Source organism: Abramis brama (assembly GCF_963993115.1).
Source record: "Abramis brama genome assembly, chromosome: 18".
In the NCBI taxonomy this organism is placed as follows: Eukaryota; Metazoa; Chordata; class Actinopteri; order Cypriniformes; family Leuciscidae; genus Abramis; species Abramis brama.
This window is the reverse complement of record NC_139980.1, coordinates 32,737,768-32,757,866: the sequence shown is the minus strand read 5'-3', so window position 1 is coordinate 32,757,866 and position 20,099 is coordinate 32,737,768. Positions and strand designations below refer to the sequence as shown.

Here is a 20,099-nt window from a genome sequence, read left to right as displayed (position 1 = left end):
TTTTTTTTTTTTTTTTTTTTTTTTTAATAAATGAAGCCCAGCGAGTGAATAAAGTTCTTTTAGAACCTTTTCTGAATACATTAATCTACATTTTGGAACCAAGCTTATGTTAGATGAGAGTTCAGACTCTCAGAATCTCCGTGGCAGCAGAGGAAACATTTATTAGTCAGTCTCTCTTGAACACTGTGAAATTCTGATGTCATTTCACAATAATAATAATAATAATAATAATAATAAAGCCTTGTGGACGCAGCGTCATTTATGCACTGGAGTTCTGACTGCGGTCACCTTGAGCCAACATTTTAGAGGAATGATATTTCACGTTGACATCTTTAGATCTAAATATCTAAACACAATGAGAACAGATGCTTCAGTCTCGACTCTTTCCACGTAAATAAAAACATAAACGTTAAATAAATACAAACATAAGAATAATGCTATAATGCTAATTGACTGTGGGTAATGCTGGACATAACGGAAGCTAGCGGTCTGCCGACTGAAGTCTCTCTTTGCAGGTTCATTTAGAGTCTGGGAGACTTGAGCTTTTGCACAGAATAACTTTGCACGCTTTGGCGGTTATTTAACCATTTGTTTCAAGTTTCACTATGATTATAAATCAGTTTTTCCCCCCGTTGCACATACAAGTTCATTCTAATGCATTTGGGTGAATCTCAAAAAAAAAAAAAAAAAAAAATCCTAGATAAATTTCACCTGCAAATCAAAAGGAATTTTTATGTCAGTTATGCACATTTTCCCTCAAAATTGTGGTTTATTTAAATTTATTTAAAATCTGCATTTAAAAAGATGGAAAAATACTTAAGTATATTTTCCCCCACATTACAGTAATTAAATTTGGCCTTAAAATATGCTAAGCGGTCCTCAAAACATTGTTTATTCTGTGCAAAATACATATTTAGTATTTTCTCTCCCTTTCATTTGTGGTGAAATGTGTTCTTGACCGTCTTCATGAGATTCACCCAATTGCTGTCTGATGAAATGGCATTAGGAAAGGAAAGTAGAAACATTAAAGCAGTTAGCTGAGAGCATCTGTAGTGGGAATGGAAGAGTTCGTCGTGGATCCAGAGCGGAAATAAAGTACAGCTTTGCCGTTTGAAAACGTCTTTTTGCTATCAGACTCACCTCTCTCCTGAGCGATCTGCCTTGAGCTTATCCGTGAGAGTGAGGCGATGAGAGTTACTGGAGCACAGAGACAGGGAAGCACACGAACATTAGACGAGTTACTGGAATGAGGTATGAGGTTTGGGTCAGCTTCTCTGCGAGGGTTTGGGAGGCCGTAGGAACAACCTTCCACTTGTCATTTACTCTGGGTTTGTTTAGTGGTTCAGCAGGAGTGTTGATGGCAGGCGATATTAGAATCTAAAAGCTTGAGACAGAGCGCTGATTTGGTCGTTGCCCCATGAACACGTCTGCGGACATCCACACGTTGATTCTCATCGTCCTGCAGTCTTGCTCAGTCATCATCCAGTGCCTCTGTTTTGATTTCACTGGCCACGGCTCCCGGACGGGACAGGGCGAGGATGCTGTGATTGACAGCTGCCATCTCCACGGCGAGAGAGATGGGGTCCTGGTGGTCTGCGTGATTGCCGGCGTCATCCTTAAAGAGACAAGTACGTGAATTAGCAACTGCAGCAGTGAAACGTTCAATATCAGGTTACTAAATGTATTTTATGTTTTTTAATTTTTTTTATAGTAGGCTAAAATGTAAATATCACATTTTGCTTTACCAAAATACTACATTTCATTGTAACCCTTTTTTTTTTTTTTTTTACAATATATTGGTATATAATACTGATTAGCACTTGCATTGGTCAACATTATATCTATGTAATTTTTAATACGTAACCCTGGACCACAAAACCAGTCACATGGGTAAAAAAAAAATTAAATTGAGATTTATACATCACATGAAAGCTGAATAAATAAGCTTTCCATTGATGTATGGTTTGTTATATGCTAATATTTGGCATATTTGAAAATCTGGAATCTGAGGGTGCAAAAAAATCGAAACATTGAGAAAATTGACTTTTAAAGTTGTTCATTTATGTTCGTGATTGTACTGAATTCACTCACAAAAATAAATGTTTTAGATATTTACAGTAGGAAATTTACTAAATATCTTCATGGAATATGATCTTTACTTAATATCCTAATGATTTTTGGCATAAAAGAAAAATCAATAATTTTGACCCATACAATGTATTGTTGGCTATTGCCACAAATATACCCGTGCGACATGTGACTGGTTTTTATTATAAATGTTTACATATTATTATACAACGATGAGCCAAAACATTATGACCAGTCAAGGTGAAGCGAATATTGTTGATCATCTCCTAACAAGGCCACATATTAAGGTCCGGATAGATTAGATTGGAAAGTAAACAATCAGTTCTTGTAATCACTGTGTCGGATGCAGGAGAAATGGGCAGGAATAAAGATCTGAGAGACTTTGACAAGGGCCAGATTGTTATGGTAAGGCGACCGAGTCAGATTATCTCTGAAACGGCAAGGTTGTGTGTCGCTCCCGCGTCAATAATGGTGTTGTCTGGTGGAAGTGGCCTCTTTCAGCAGGATAAAGCACACTATCACACTGCACACATTGTTCAGGAAGGGTTTGAGGAACATGATGAAGAGTTCAAGGTGTTGCTCTGGCCTCCAAATTCTCCAGATCTTAATCCAGTTCAGCATCTGTGACCAACAAGTTCAATCCACAGTGGATCCACCACAAACTACAGGACTTGAAGGATCTGCTAAAGCCTCGGTGCCAGAGACCACAGGACACCTTCAGGCTCTTGTAGAGTTCATGCCTGGGCGGGACGGAGCTGTTTTAGCAGCACATGGAGGACCAACAGCATATTAGGCAGGTGGTCATAATGTTTTGACTCATCGGTGTATGGATGGATGGATTTATTTTTAGCCCCATAAATGTACATGTATGTTAAAGGGATGGTTCGGAGTAAATTCAACCTAGGGTCCTTTGCACCATGACCTCGAGCCAAACACCCCCCAGAAGCCTTTTTTCCCTTGGTCGAACATTATTAAAGTTAGAGCTTATTTAGAGATATCAGCCGAATGGCTTAGTGCAGGCGCTAATGGATCCAAGGTTGTATCTCGTAAATTACTCCACTAATAATGCCCAGAATGGTACCAAACTTATACAGTAGTACAAACAGGTTCTGTACTAAAACGAGGCATTGGAAAGTTTGTAAGTACATCAGGAGTTTATTTAAATAACACTTGCCTGATGGCTCATGCTACTGCTAACCCGGACGTCAACGTCACTTCCGCGATTTGAGAAAAGCCCATAAAAGTCCTTTGCAAAACTCACAAGTGTAAGGGAAAAGCTAGTGAATTTATATAATTTTTTTCCGAAGTGTTGACAACTTAGTGTTGTTGCAAAATGGGCTTTTCCCAAATCACGGAAGTGACGTTGACGTCCGGGTTAGTGGTAGCACGAACCGACAGGCAAGTGTTATTTAAATAAACTCCTGATGTACTTACAAACTTTCCAATGCCTCGTTTTAGTACAGAACCTATTTGTACTACTGTAGAAGTTTGGTACCATTCTGGTCATTATTAGTGGGGGAATTTACGAGATACAACCTTGGATCCATTAGCGCCTGCACTAAGCCATTCGGCTGATATCTCTAAATAAGCTCTAACTTTAATAATGTTCGACCAAGGGGAAAAAGGCTTCTGGGGGGTGTTTGGCTCGAGGTCATGGTGCAAAGAACCCTAGGTTGATTTTACTCTGAACCATCCCTTTAAAAGTGGGGTAAGTCGTTTTTGAAAATGCTGTTGGCCAATGTTGATGTATGAAATCAACCCAGACAAACACACCCTTTCTTCATTGCTCCGCCTCTAAAACTCACACTCCAATCCTAACAGCCCTGCTCTGAGTCGGTCTCGAACCCCGATCCCCTGCGAGTGAGGCGAGTGCACTAACAATGTCGCTAAACGCCGCATTCACTAGCAGTCGTCAGACTAACTGGCCTCCATTACGCACGCAATCCAGGAGTGGATGTTTGTTTATCATAGCAGAATGCTTCACGAAAAAAAGCGCAGATGATGAACGAATGACAAGGAAGCACAAAAAATGAACGCACAGTACACAATAGTAATTGCAAACAAGAGTTGGTTGTTAGTTGCCAACAGCACAGCAGCTCCAGAAACACAATGACACTCAAACCCAGTGTTACTCACATGTGGAGCGAATCCAAGCAACACCCACGTCTATTTTTAGGCCTTCCCGCTTCGCTCTCTCCAGCGCTGGACATCGTTTCTAATATTAATGCTCTTGCCCAGACACAACCCTTCATTTTCCACTGATTTCTTCTGAGCTTTTCTCTTTTGTATTGTGTCTCATCTCCATTTCTGCAGTCATTCTTCAGTTCAAATCTCCCTCTTGCTCGTTCTCTCTCCTCCACCATCATACATCTAATGTACAGGCTAATGCTGATTGGCTACACGTTTGTTGTTGTGTCGGTCCGACTAACTTCCAAACAGCATATTTCAAAAACGACTTTAAATCTTAATTTAATTTGTGGCCTTTTTTTTTACTTGCACTCTCTGACCCTTAGAATTCAACAAGCTTGTTTTTGCTTCTGTACCTTTAAGACTTTCTTTAGGAGTGTTTTCATGTAACTTGAGCTTTGATTATTTGCACGTATAAAGTGTGTGTGTTGTGCTTCATGTTTTCATGTGATTACCTGTGTTGGCGAGGTGGGCTCCAGACGGTAGTAACCAAAAGGTTTATTCAAGCTTCTCTTTTCAAAATAGGTAACATCACAACCCTGTAATAAAATCTGAGTGAAGATCAGCTCTAGCAATTGTGTTAGATGATGAATCCGAGTCGTTTGATTCTCTCACCTGTTCGTTGTAGTCGTTAGCGTCGATGTCGTCACTGTTGGAGTGTCCTCCAGGACTCTGCACATCTATCCCGTGGCTTTCCAGAATCGTGGCTTCTTGGAAAAAAGACCCTGTCATGAAACATCTGAAACTCTTTAAAAACCACTAAGTGACCACAACAAACGAATATCAGCAAATGAAACCAGTAAACTCCTGACTCATTTGACCAAGTTTCTTCGTTAAGACAATTAAGTCATTTCAAACGTCTTTTACTACATATAAATCAGGGTTATTATAGTTAACGAAAACCATTTTTTTTAAAATCCATTACTTAAAAAAAAAAAAATTAAAAAAAAATAAAAAAAAAAAAAAAAAAAAAAATTATATATATATATATATATATATATATATATATATATATATTTTTTTTTTTTTGCATTTATTATTTCTACTTGGCAAAGAAACATTTATCATTTTCATAAAACTGAAATAAAATAAAATGAAAAACTATCGACATTTAAAAAAAAAAAAAGATAAAAATCACAAAAACGCTACAAAATTTTTCAATTACTTTTTCATTTGTTGTTATTAAAACTTTAAAATGAAATAAATAAAAAAAAGATTTTTTTTTTTTTATATATATATATATATATATATAAAAACTATAATAGCATAAATTATGCTAAAACTAATATAAATCAACTAAAACACATTACCAATATTGGCCCTTCTCTTGATCTCTTTGCGTCGATTAGCAAACCAGTTGTAGACTTTTAAGGACGTTACTCTTTCCAAATCAGACAACTTCTTTCCTAGGCAGGAAAAACAAGACTGAAAGGTCAGAGATGATTGTGAGAATAAAAATGCAACTGTGACATTTATCTGTTGCACTACAAATGAACTACAGTAACACAGCTGTGCAGATTCAGACACTCCAGCGCTTCTACCTGGTTTCTGAATAACAGCATTGCAGGCGTTGGCGATCTCCTCTCGTTTGGCTTCATCTGGATATTGATTATCACTGAAATAACTGAGGAGAGAACAAAATAGATTTTCAAACGGATAGCTTCCCTTTCTAAACTATAAACAGCCTACAGTTTGCTAGAACAGCCTGTTTGTTGGCATGATTTGAGTTAAATATGGGAATTTTATTATACTGTTGTTGTCAGATTTTATTCCTAATTTGAAATGTTATTGAGACCTCTAACATTGACATTTCTCTCTCTCTCTCTCTCTCTCTCTCTCTCTCTCTCTCTCTCTCTCTCTCTCTCTCTCTCTCTCTCTCTCTCTCTCTCTCTCTCTCTCTCTCTCTCTCTCTCTCTCTCTCTCTCTCTCTCTCTCTCTCTCTCTCTCTCTCTCTCTCTCTCTCTCTCTCTCTCTCTCTCTCTCTCTCTCTCTCTCTCTCTCTCTCTCTCTCTCTCTCTCTCTCTCTCTCTCTCTCCCTCCCTCCAAATTGCACAAATTGAAAATACGCCCAATGGAAACACGTCAATTTCGCAAAAACTCACATTTATTGCAAAAAAGTTTTTACGCTCGCATGAGGTGTTTTTTCAGGCAATTCGAAAAATAAATATTTCCCAAAACTGCAATGGAAACAGTTTTTGCGCATTTCCAGGTCAGCTGATGTAGATGACGCGGTGTGTTTGGACAGAAGACGAGACAGAGTTCTTTATTAAACTCATATAAGACAGAAGAATTACAGGAATAATGGATTCTAAACCTCAAATAAATGCCACAATCAAGACCTCGAAGCAGAAATGAGGGAGAAACACCCAGAAACTCCTCATATGTGCCGCTCACAAGTATAATAAGGGTCGTTTCTTACCATTAATGCTTGGAAAACACACATACGTCTCCTTCCATTAATAATAATGGCCAGTGCAGTGGCTGAGATATAGTACATAAACCTACCAACGTCCGTTGCCATGATTTTTGGAATGATTTTACTTATCGCAAGAGGAAAAAAATGAAGTTTTAGTCGCATAACATCGGTTAATGGAAACGCCGTCATTTCACAATAGATTTTGTCGACATTTAGAAGAAAAAAAAAAAATCACAAAAGTTTTGCACAAATCTGTAATGGAAACGTGCCTTCTCTCTTCTTCCTCCCTCCCTCTCTCTCTCTCTCTCTCACCTCTCCATCACAGCAAGACATTCCTTCCTCCAGGTGAACCGACTGCCTCTGCGCAGACGAAAGCTCCCGGGGGCGGAGCTTATGGGGGGCGGAGTCTGACGCCACTCCATCTCATCCAGAGATACAGGTGTGGGTCGCATATTTAGTGTGGCACCTGAAAATATATATGTAAGGTTTTTTTTAAAAGAAGTCTCTTCTGCTCACCAAAGCTGCATTTATTGGATCAAAAATACAGTAAAACCACTTTTTAAAAAACTTATTTCTGTGATCAAAGCTGAATTTTTTTTCAGCATCATTACTCCAGTCTTCAGTGTCACATGATCCTTCAGAAATCATTCTAATATGATGATTTGCTGCTCATGAAACATTTCTGATTATTATCAATGTTGAAAACAGGATTCTTTGATAAATGGAAAGTTCAAAAGAACAGCATTTATTTAAAATTGAAATCTTTTGTAGCATTATAAATGTCTTTGCTGCCACTTTTGAACAATTAAATGCATCCTTGCTGAATTAAAGTATTAATTTATTGCAAAAAAAACCCCTCAAACTCTCAGTGTACATAAATAATTCAGCCTGTACTTGGATTCAACCTTATCTTTGTGGATCTACCAACCTACAGTAAATTCAAAGCGAGTGAAGTTTGTTAACCTGGCGTGGTCTTCTCAAGCTGGTACCAGCGGTAGAAAGCTCGTTTCTTCTGTTCGCTGAGATCTGAGCCCTGCTGGAGGAGCCAGTGAGAGATTCTGCTCTGACTGATGCCTGACACAGAGAAAGACATCACAAATCAATAACAAATTAATGTGCTGGTCGATGAAAGAATGCTCAGAATAATGACAAAACGACAGCTCATCTCACACAGAACATTCATAATTCTATTTCTGTTCAGTAATTATGATTAAATCTATTGCACATTATTGTTCTGTCCTCACTAAAAGCAAAATCTTAGTTAATCAGGACGTCGTGTTTAATATAAAGCTACGTGAAACAAGATAAATCGATCTAGATGTTTGTTGCAGTTGTGGTTCTTCGGGAACAAAAACTCAGATTGAAATTGCCACATCACACGTTTAGGACATTATATATAGTAGGGGTGGGCGGTACACCGGTGTCATAGTCATCACCGGTGTGACATTGCGCCACGACATGGATTTTCTAATACCGTCAATACCGTAATAAATCAATTATGTTCCTTGAACGGCTGCATTTACATTAGGGCTGTAGTCAACCAAAGAAATGCTTAGTCGACCAAAGTCCTGTCCTGCACAACGATTAGTCGACTAAAAAAACGAAAAAACGTTTTTGTTTTATTGACACCTGGGATCCCCCGCGAAACGGTTCTCATTCGCGCTTGAATAAGGCCGGCGACACACTGGCTGCTGGCGTGAGAGTCTCAGCTGCGTTGGGTGTCTGTTTTTATTTCGGCTCCCATGTTAAAAGGTTGGAGTTTGCACACTGCCTGCGTGAGACACGCGTCTCAGGCGCGGCTCGAGCCACGCGGAAAACGCGTGCATGCTAGAAATAGAACCGACGCCTGAGTGTTCCTGCAACAAGAGTGTTCTCTGGCTAGAGCGCAGAACAGCGGAGTTTGTATGAACCGAAGTGCATGCCTGAGCTTGTATTGCTGCTGTTGCTTTGACATTGTGGAAAATAGAATAAACAAAATGTATTAGACTTTTTACCCGTTATTATCAATCTAAATTAATCTCGTTTTTAATTTAGGCAAACTTAATTTCGTTTTTTCTTTATTTAAATTTCGTTTTTCTTTATTTAAATTTTGTTTTTTCTTTATTTAAATTTCGTTTTTCTTTATTTAAATTCCGTTTTTCTTTATTTAAATTTCATTTTTTCTGTATTTAAATTTCGTTTTTTTCTTTATTTAAATTTCGTTTTTCTTTATTTAAATTTCGTTTTTTCTTTATTTAAATTTAGTTTTTCTTTAGGCCTATTTAAATTTCGTTTTTCTTTATTTAAATTTCGTTTTTCTTTATTTAAATTTCATTTTTTCTGTATTTAAATTTCGTTTTTTTCTTTATTTAAATTTCGTTTTTCTTTATTTAAATTTCGTTTTTCTTTATTTAAATCTACCCTTTACTGTGTCAGAAAAATATTAGACTACCTTAAAAGTATTGCTTAATTAACAGACTGTGTGCGTTTTATATCACTAGTGCAGTGTCCGTTCTCGGAGAATATAGCCGCCCTGCTCGCGTGAGGTGCGCCGCTTCCCGCTCGCGCTGTTCTGTAGTTTACTATTAATTCTGAACGTGTCGCGTCTCGCGTGTCTGTCTATATTGCACCAAATGCCACACTGCACTCCCTTGTGAAGTCGATTGGATGAACGGTTCTCGAAATAATCAAAATGCAAACGGACAGACAGACACATAGAGATTACTACCTATATTCCTTACTGAGCACGAAGCAGCAGTGCAGCAGCCACAGGTGCGGTTCCCGAGTGTTCTACGTGGTGCGCCAATCTGTGGCGCTGTTACAAAATAGCCTAAATTAAAGCATTTAAAGTTGTGGATAAAACATAGGCTAATTATATTTAGAATACAGTAATATATAACTGCTTATAAAGGAATAAATATCAAGGAGTAAATCAATGAAAATTTCTTTATTGGTGAAAAAAAAAAGTTATACCGTGATATTATACCGTCACCGTTCAAAAGATGAAAAATACCGTGATATTAATTTTAGGTCATATCGCCCACCCCTAATATATAGTATATTATATTCTATAGTATAGTATATTCCAGTTTCAAAACATCATCTGTGACATGCTGTCAATTACCACAGACAATCATTTAGACTTCGCTTGTACAAATAAAGCAAATCTCCGCTCTACACTGTCCTTAGCCGTTTTAAGTTCACTGTAAATCACGGCTTCACAGGGCTTATTGCTTTTTATAAAACAGCTAGTCCATTAAAATATTTATTTATGCAGTGGCACAGTAATACTGATGTAATGAGGTCACAGGTGTATGTTTGCAGAGTCATTTACAATGGCGTCAAACGCGGCTCAACCAATCAGAATCATGGACCGGAAGCATCAGTTTTATAAGTGTTATTTGAGCTGTGAAGTCTAAACCCTCTTGTCGTGGGACTACTGTTCTTGGCAAATAAACTTCTGGGCCCGTATTCATAAAGAATCTTAATGCAAAGAGTAGCTCCTAGTGACAAAATTCTAAGAAAATTCTTAGAAATGTGGGCGTTTACTCTTAAAATTAAAGAAAAAATCCTAGTAAAGAAAACAGTAATTCAGGAAGCATCTTAACCCTTAAAAGAGGTTTTAAGGTTAAAATTGTTAGGAGACTTTTAAGAGGCTTAAGAGTTTCTTTAGCAGAGGAGAAAATGGCAGAAAGACGAAGAGGGAGAAGAAATGTGTTGCAGACCATGGATGACAGTGAGTTAATAAGACGCTATAGATTAAATCATGCAGGGATCATGTTTGAGACTGATCTTTTAGAGACACGCTAATATCTCCGACACAGCGCAGAAATGCCATAGCGCCAGAAATGAAAGTAATCACTACATTACGATATTTGGCAACTGGAAAAATTCCATGTTTGATACATTAAAACCAACATTCAAACCACCACTTAAATAGACATGCCAACAATCAGTGTAATTGGAAAGAGTGGAACAATTTTTATCATTCTAAGCAATCAAATACCTTATAGGAAATTAACAGCATGGTAAATAAAAAAAGGATTTATATACACATATAGGCCTATAATGTGTGTGTGTGTGTGTGTGTGTGACTCTGAGAGAACGGTCAAATAGGAAAAATTACGCATGTAATTTCAAAGTGAAGGCTTAGAATAGACCCTATACTTAAAATCACTTTTTTTTTTCCTTCTTGGACAACCAACCAATCACAGTCTTCAAAAGATAGTGTCATACATAGCAACGGGGTCAGCCCCGCCTCCTCACTAAGATAAAAGTTTTTGTCTTTTCCTTACTCAGAGTTGCTCTCAGATCGGTCCCGAATCGCTTTTAAGCTAAGACTCCTACGTAAAAGTTTTTAAGCTAAATTAAGAGTTTTCTGAGAGGATTCTTAGAATCTTTATGAATACGGGCCCTGGATTGGATAAGTGATTCTATCACACTACAGGCGCCAATGCTAAGGTTTTGTTTGTTTTTCTACCAAAGTATTGTTTTTTTTCAATACTTCACTGTATGATTTAAATATAAATTAATACTAATACCAAGCACTGGTCAATTGTTAAGATTTTGGGCTATAATTTCGCTTCTACTTTCAGACTAGTGGAAAGACACATCCAAAATACACTTTTAAGTGTTTATTTTATTACACTATCTATTTGCGTCTGTAGATTTCGTCTTAGATTGAATCTGTAGATTTTTGCATGTCTATTCTGAATGTTTTTACAGATATATATAATTTGCCTGATATACAGCATCTAACATTTTGATGAGTATGACACTTATTTTATTTTTGATAAAAAGAGATATCCAAAATCCCCTTCTGATCCTGTCTTCGTATAATGTTCAGATTTCTGTTCTGGCTTTTTATGCAAATGAGTGCATATTTAATTGGATAATGCATCATTTGCATATTTTAAGAACATTTCTGAAAACTTGTAATGCAAAAGTAATGAGGCGACTTTCTGCATCGATAAGAATTGAGTTCTCTTTCACATCTTCTTGTGCTTGAACGCTTAACATTGCTTGAATGTTGAAATTAGCAAGACTTGAAAATGTCCTTATTGCCGAGCCTTGTTATAGTCCCAATCCCAATGTTTTTGGCTTGTGGCTGTTCTTCTGATATTGTGTGCATTTTAATGTTGATCCCAATGCAATGTCTAGCCCCATTAGATTTACATTGTATGTGCATTACTGTAATTGTTGCATGTTTTTACAAATTGGTATAATAGTGTGATGACGGACTGACCTGTGACCTGCGCCACCACAGCCTGAGAGATGCGTCTGTTGCCCAGAAAGGCTTTGATTTCCTCCTTCACCAGGGTGCTGTCCCGCCTGCACACATGACGTATGTGAAGATTATCAAACTCATCGCAGATGGTCTCAGAGCAAAATGACTCTGTTTACACCTGGTAAACACAATCACTATTTGATAAGTGTTAAATTCAGGTCAGGTTCAGAGTGAGTTTGAATTGGTTTTGACCCACACCAGAGATATTTTAGTACCACTGAGATCCTATTATAGTTTGTCAGTTTGCAGTATAGACCTTATGCGGCAGAGAAACAAGCGTGCAGCCATCTTTATAACTTTGTGTTTGAACTTCTGTTTTTGTGGTTGCTCTATATTTCTATGGCATCGCTGTTGAAGAGTAATTCGCTGGTGAAGTGGATTTACTTATTGTCCCGTTAAGGAAAGGTTTATGATCATTGTAACGCTTGAAGCGGATGAGCGGTTTGTTCATAAATCCGTATGATCTTCCCTTCATGCTGTGGAAATACAAACCGGAAGACTGTTGCTTTGACAAATAGCTGAAATAAAATAATAAAAGTTTTTTTTTTTTTTTTTGGTTCATTCATCTCAGGGCTTTAGACTGCAACTAAAAAGGTTGCAAATGTATTTAAAAATAAATAATAAATACATAAAAATATATATTTTTGTATTATTATGTGGAACTTTTATTATTTATTATTTAAAATCCATATAGGTCAAACACTAGTAATACAAACAATACTTTTTTTAAAGGGGTCATATTACATGCACTTTTACAAGTTGATTGTACTGAAATGTGTGTTGGCAGTGCCTGTACACAACCATCATAAAATGATAAAAATCCATCCAGTGTTTTTATTTTAATCTCCTTATATGTTTGACCCTCTCTGAAATCAAGCCATTCGATTTTGTGACGTCACAAAATCGACGCCCCTCCCACTATTGTGATTGACAGCAGCATTTCAACACAGACCCGCCCTCGCTCGTGAGCGAGCTGTCAATCATAGTGCATTGATATGCTGGAGAAGAATGGCGTCGTCTAAGCGATTGTGGCGTTCTGTTCTTGGGTGTAATAAGGAACACAGCAGTCATTTTGATGTTTTGATGGAATATTCCCAAAGCATTGAAGCGGGGATTCCCTCGGGATTCCCCACGATCAACGTCATGTTTGCGCAAATCATTTCACCAGACTGCTTTACAAACGAGGATCAGTATAAAACTGGTTTTGCTAAGAAGCTGCTCCTGAAAAAAGGATCGGTACCAGCTATTCGTGTTCGTGCTGCACCTCCAGAAGAACTGAAGTGAGTGTAACGTTTTATTAACCTTTATATTAATCTTTATATTAATCTTTGCAAATCGCTTGCTGCACGCTTCACGATGAATGCGGCTGTTTACACTCAGGGTACATTACGGCATGTTTTCTATGTACGACGTTCTCAATATAATTCATAATCCCACGTTTATAATGAACACGCGTTATGGTTATTGTGTTACAAACGGTGTATGCACAGAACAGAGGGGCGGGGTGAGCAAAGCTCATTATCATTTAAAGACACATGCACTGAAACGGCGTGCTGAAAACAGCTGTTTTTGACCAGGTAAAATGAGTGTTTTCTTACAATACTAATGAGAATTTTTAATTAAAGTATATTACAAACTTTTAATTTAGACCCTAAAGAATCATATTAGCTTGTACAAAAATGGCATTATATGACCCCTTTAACACACTGTATATTCCCTATTGTTAAAAAAAGCAATAATAAATATTTAATATAAAAACATATATAGTCTGTTATTATTTAAGATTTTCAGTTATTTTAGTAAATAAAGTTAGACTAAATGAAAATGTTGCTGTGACAACTTTTTTTTTAGTTCAGTTAATGTTCATTTTATTTCAAGTATGAAATGTTGTTAATGTTTTGAGTTTAGGTTAACTATAATAACCCTGACCCGCACTGACCTCATGAGCTCCTCCACCTTGTCGTCTATATCCAGGTCCTCCTCTGACCCCTCCAGCCCGTACGACCTCATTGCCGCCGCACTGTTGACCGGGCAACGGTTCGGTGATAGTTTGCCATTGGGTGTGGCCGCCAAAGCGTCCCGCCCATTCTGGACCATGGCGACCAGAGACACCGGCGATGGTAAAACGGCGGGCGGAGATGTAGCATAACTGTTGTTGGGCGATGGCGATAAGTTACCGTGGAACTGCGTCTGCGTCGCTGTGGAAGTGGTGGAGGAAGTTGCCAAAGTGGCGCTGCTAGTGTTATTTGAGGTGGGTGTAGTGCTGGAGGTGGTGGCGTTGGAGTCCGACGGTCCTCGCCGGCCGAATTTGTCCCCGTGCTCGCGGTCGAGTCGCTCCAGGGTGTCCAGGGCGTGCACGATCTCAGGTTTGGTCATACCTGTACGCCGCAGTCTCTGGAGCAGGTCGATCTGTTCGATGGTGAAGCGTGGCTCATCTGTGTAGTGAGACATTCTGATGGGACACAGAAACAAACGTTATTGCTGATTTGTAGCTCAATACACATCAATCACATGTGCATCAATGGACATTATAGGAGAAGAAACAAACAGAAGCTACATTGTGAGTCTGTGAACTACTATACTGTCTAGTAGTACATACTGCATGCTCCCTATCATTAAAAAAAGGTACAAGAAATATTATTATGCAAAAATATTGACACATTACCACGATTAAGTGAGTGGAATCCAGTTAGCTTCTAAGTTAATCTTATTTGATTTATTAAATAGCCATAACCTATATTGGCCATCCAGTAAGTAAACAAACCCTTTAAGCTTTCTGAACAAACAATGAGTCAAGAAATTAAAAACAATGGAGCTGATGTTGCTTCTGGATCATTCATCTCAGGACTTCAGACTGCAACTAAAATGGCCGCAAATGTATTAAAAAAATAATAATAAAATACATAAATACTAGGGCTGTCAAGCTATTAAAATGTTGAGTCTAATTTATTACACGATTAATTGAATTAATTGCACGTCAAATTTGGCTCAGAAATTACCCCCAAAAGATTACTTAAAGTCATTATTGTGTTAAACGAGAAAAGCATCAAATAGACATTACAATAAGTAGCTTTAGAACAAATAATCTGTATTTTATTGAATTAATTACACATTAACTTTTAGGCTACAAGGGTGAGTATATGACAGAATTTACATTTTTGGGTGAACTATAGCCTACCTTTAAGTTTTTTTTTTTATTAATATGGAAAAAAAATGTTTTGTTTTTTTTATGAAATGATAAACAACAGTTCTGCTCTGACTTTATAGGTAATCTGAGCCTATAATTGAGCAAAGGCGGACAATATTGTGTTTAAAATAAATATCACATTTGCACTCGTGCTATTCGGGACAAAAACAGCTCTCGTGTGATATTGCACTCATTACTCGTGTGTTATTGCTTAATATATCATGATATAAATACGAGACAAAAACTAATACAGGGGCATTTTTGCCCAGATATCTTGAATTTTAGGGTCATTCTAACCGCTTTCTATAGGCTCTGTCACACAGTGAGTTGTTGCCCTGCTTCATGTTAGTCAACAATCAACTTTATGAAATGGAAGATGAACTACGTAGGTCTGGGTCGGTGCATTAAATGCGTTAATAATTAGGCCTATTTTATTTTTATAATACTTATTTTAACTTCATAAACAATAATAAATAGGACATATGTATGTATTATTATTATTGAAAATACATTTGCTATTTAAAATCCATATTGGTCAACCACAAACAAACCAAACAAATATGATATGGTGCACTAAAAAAAGCAAAGTGAACAGTATGCAACAATAAATGTGTCAAACATTAATATGCAACACACATCACATTCAAACGAGTTGTCTAGAAGTTAAAAAATAATGAAACTAAACCTAAAGAAGAAACAATGTTCATAACTTAAGTATAAAATTCATAACTTAAGTATAAAAACTATTTTAAAATCTAATTGCCGTCATCATCAGGACTCTTTAAGAGCATCTTTGCTGAACCTTTGAACACTTAAAGAAATAACTTACTGGATCTCTTTAATAAAACAGATTTATAAATGATTCTTAAAGGCATTAGTTACTGTTTAAATGGTATGAATCAATGCAATGACTCACTCAATTACTTTATTGTACTTATTGAACAAGGTAACAGCCGAGTTAACAGAGTCACTTGTTTCACTCTTAGAAACAGAAGGTCGAATGCATTGCGAGTTTATCAAGTGTTTTGGTTTTCTTACTGTGAACCATCTACTGCATATTTTCTTTCTATAATAATAGGAAGTACGCTATTCTGAACAAAGCCCACAACTCACTTAGATCTTAAGACAAATTAATTTTAATTTCAAGCGTTCCGCCATCTCATGACAGTCGAGTTATGATGATAAAAGCAGGATTCATCTGACCTACTTAAAATTCTGTTTATCCAAGACGGCTTTCATCAGCAAGCACGAGCAATTACTGTCGCTGTTGTCAAGGAAACCATACCACCCAATGACGGATGAGTACGGAGTTTATGTAACTCCAGATTAAAGCGCAGAATGCAAATATGGAGCATGTTTTGTTTAACCTCCTAATCTAGAGCACATGGTTTTATATTAAGCTAATAGTTATGCATTGGTCTATTAATACCAGGCGGTAATAGATGACTAGCCAACCAGGTTACAGGTTACATTTTAACCATGCTCTCACTTATGCAGAACATAAACTGCATGTTATAACAATTTTTTGCTATTTTATCATCTGCCAAGTAACACGAGCATTAATAATAATAGTGAGGCGTGACTACTTTATTTTATCTTCATGCTACAGTTCCCGGAAAAATGGATGGAAAGGTTAAAAACAAACTGGTGACCCAGAGCCCTTGTGGCAACTTAGTAACTCCTATAACTTAACCATCCCGGTTGCGCTGCTGGTTTGCTGTGAAATTCCTCACCGATGTGGCATTATTCCAGACCTACTATATTTGCACAGGTTAACCGTTAACCTTGCACAGCTGGAGCCAAAGCACTTGCCACTAAAAAAAAAAAAAAAAAAAGGCTCAGTGAGCTCTTGTACTGCATAATTGCTTCCACTTAGATCTCAGATGATCCTTATAAAAGTCTGAGATAGGAACGTGGCGGGTTTCTAAAAATACATCGCTGTGAGGCTTTGACTGAGACAGAAATTGAGTGTGCAAAATGAAAGCGATACGGCATGAAAAAGCCCTTCCAGTGTGTGTCATGCATGCGATCCTTCTCTGACAGGGGGTTTCACCCATACGCCCTGCTGCATTAGTGCTCGTGTGGCGCTCTTAAACGCGTAAACCCTGCGCTGGAGCATTAAACACTGCAGGCGTTCACTGCGGGGCTCTTTAGACCTGCACCGCATGCACACGTGCATCAGCTCATCTGACTGCATCCAGGCAAGGCAGGTTTATTTATATAGCAGCACATTTCATACACTATGGCAATTCAAAGTGCTTCACATAGAGAGAGCAATCACAAAATAAAAGCAAGGAAAATTCAAACAGTTATTATTCAAAAGCTTTAGAGAGGAATTATAATAATCACACATAGAGCGTTGCATAGAAAAGACACAAAATAAAAGCAGGGGAAATTAAAACAATTAAAAGAGATAAATTATACAGTTATACAATTAATTAAAATAGTAAATCTGGCAAAACACCGGTGTATCTTATTTTGACTCTGAGATTTCCCCATGACGGTCTTCTGTGGGTTTTCATATACCGTGGATTATCTGAGCCCACCAGACTAGTAAAGTGTACCAATCCAGACTAGTAATCTGTACTAGTCACCACAGTGTTCCCTTGACCGTCATGAGTCAATCCCTCTCAAACTCGCTCACTTGCTCACAAGTCAAAGGAGTTCACTGAAAGCTTTAAATAATAACCCACATGAGAATCCATGCGCCCTTATTCTTTTCATTTAATAACTCAATGCAACACAATTCTGCAGGGTGGAAAATGTGTGGGTTTTTGCACTATAAAAACGTATTTGTTTGTTTTGATAACAGATCAACATCAGCCATGTTCTCCATTTGTCTTTCCAAAATCTAATAACAATTAGGAGTATGTGTTATAGTAAACTGTGTGTAAATAATTATTCATTTCAGCAACTAGTTTGAGAGTTATGGTTTGGCACGTTTACAGACTTAAACATGTAAATCTAACCTTTAAACCCTGCAATATCTAAAACATCACAAGTTAATATACACTGACAAAGGGGACAAATTAATTTTAACTTGCTTAGTGTTGCAAATGACCTCCAGAGTTTAAAACCTGGAGTTTTTTATAAATTGTAGCATGCAAAAGGATGTATCCCAAGAGGAAAGAAATATTTTCCCATGCATCTCTATATGCTCCTCATATCCTCAGACAGACACTGGAAACTCAAGTTATGAATGCAGATCAGAACAACTCCATGCAGCAAACTCATGATCAATGAGGATTATTGACAAATCACGTTCATTTAAATCTGTGCATTGCATTAGAAAGCCCAGACGGTGTTCAAAATATGAATATTTTCTAAATGCATGTCATATGATAGTGATAAATGCACAGATCTACGCCCTTCGTCTCTATGCATGAAAAATAACTGCTTATCCAGCATTAGAAAAAGACAGCCAGCGTGCACACGAAATACATATTATTAAACAAGCGCTTATAAAGTAACTCAAATGGGGTATTTCAAACTATATAAACAACAAGTTTTGCATGACTCATTTGTGTCCTGACCTCTGCAAAGAAACACCACAAGGGTTTTAAATAACTGCACATATAAATATATAAATCTCAATGGGGTATTCGCATGATTGTTTATGAATATCCAATAGTACTGAAGAATATGCATACTATAAATACATGAGTTCAGCACTTTCACACTGGGAAAACTGGCAAAATAACTAATTAATTGGCGATTATATTACTTTATAAACTATCTAGACAGGTAAACAAGACTATCTCGATTTAAACTACATGCATATGCCGATTAAAATTAAACCACGAGGCGCGTTGTTAACAAGATAAACAAAACGAACTAAATTATCCAGGCGGCTAGTTAGCTTAGCACGAGCCAGCACAAAACTGACTGTCCTCAGGCATAAAATCCCATTTCTTACCTGTAATGAGGAAAATACACAATATCTCAGCGCAGCAGATCATTTAATGCGCTCTGTCAGGTGATGAAGATGATATTTTATGTGATGTTGTGAGGAAGACTCGCCCTGACTGACTGACTGACTGTCTTTGTCTGACTGACAGCAGCCGTGCTGACGTCACGCCGCACGCCTCGGAGAGACGCGGGAAATGTAGTTCTTCGTTAATCGCGAACGCGCCGCCATTTTCACAGACTGTGATGACGCGTTTAACGGTCATGAGCATCGTAAAGCCTGCAACGTTTTTATATTTTCATTTTATTTTTTTATATTTATAACACTATACTTAGTATTATATTACCTTTGCATCAAATCAAAAAGTTAGCGATGCTGTGAGTGTTACAGCGGAGCTGTCGCTGGGAGAGACTGTAAAGTTGACATCTTTCTCTCTTTTTCTGTCTTTTTTTTCCCTTCCTTTTTTTGAAAGTTGTGAAAACACTTTTGTGCAGTTTTTCTTTGCCATTTGAGCAAATGGGAACACAAAAAAATATATATTTAATGTTTACCCAACTATGACGACTTCTGCTTCTGAGAAACCCGGAAATGTGAAAATTGTTTTTCTCTTGCTGTGCTTGTTTTCTTTATTTCTTTTTCAGTCAGCCTGAAGACAAGAACCGGGAGTTAATGTGAAAGACACACAGTTTCCTTAAATTAACTTTAAAATCCTTAAAGCTCTGTTTAAAGTTCGTCTTGGCAATCAAGTGCTTGAGGTATTGATGACACCTGCGGAGGAACCTATTTTTTACAGTCTATGGGAGGAACATGATATGGACATGATATCTTCAGGTAAAGTGACTCTTCATAACTCTTGTTTCTTTTTATTTAGTGGACGAAGTTAGAAATAGTATTATTACTATAGTAACCCCAAAACACCAAATGCGGCCTTTTTGTATTTTGGTTGTCAAAGCGGCCATTAGAGGGCGCTTTTTTGCACTGTTAGCTCTAAATGGATGGTCAACCAAATGACAATGAAATCTCTGTCCGAATGAGCCCAGTATCTGAT

At 37.4% G+C, this 20,099-nt stretch overlaps 1 protein-coding gene across 3 annotated transcripts; it reads right to left on the bottom strand.

The window, feature by feature from the left end:
- hmbox1b (homeobox containing 1 b) lies at nucleotides 1-19,223 on the bottom strand. Of its 3 annotated transcripts, none has more exons than XM_084092136.1 (10): nucleotides 19,061-19,223; nucleotides 13,897-14,409; nucleotides 11,916-12,001; nucleotides 7,655-7,765; nucleotides 7,004-7,157; nucleotides 5,817-5,899; nucleotides 5,586-5,681; nucleotides 4,891-4,982; nucleotides 4,731-4,814; nucleotides 1-1,615 (listed from the first exon to the last, which is right to left on the bottom strand). In XM_084092136.1, exons 2-10 carry the CDS (start codon nucleotides 14,406-14,408, stop codon nucleotides 1,472-1,474), a joined length of 1,362 nt encoding a protein of 453 aa, XP_083948262.1. In that variant the 5' UTR covers nucleotide 14,409; nucleotides 19,061-19,223; the 3' UTR covers nucleotides 1-1,471. The 3 variants fall into 3 exon arrangements, with proteins under 3 accessions (XP_083948262.1, XP_083948260.1, XP_083948261.1); XM_084092134.1 differs by having other exon boundaries at nucleotides 4,891-5,000; nucleotides 19,061-19,209; XM_084092135.1 differs by having other exon boundaries at nucleotides 4,891-4,985; nucleotides 19,061-19,197.
- Nucleotides 19,224-20,099: the final 876 nt, after the last annotated feature.

What these genes read in the sequence shown, in the direction of transcription:
- hmbox1b (XM_084092134.1), bottom strand. Translation starts at nt 14,408, where the DNA reads ATGTCTCACTACACAGATGAGCCACGCTTCACCATCGAACAGATCGAC. An exon ending in TGCTGTTATTCAGAAACCAG is followed by an intron (nt 5,682 to 5,816) that starts GTAGAAGCGCTG and finishes TTTCCTGCCTAG; the next exon opens with GAAAGAAGTTGTCTGATTTG. An exon ending in AGCCCACCTCGCCAACACAG is followed by an intron (nt 1,616 to 4,730) that starts GTAATCACATGA and finishes TGTCTCTTTAAG; the next exon opens with GATGACGCCGGCAATCACGC.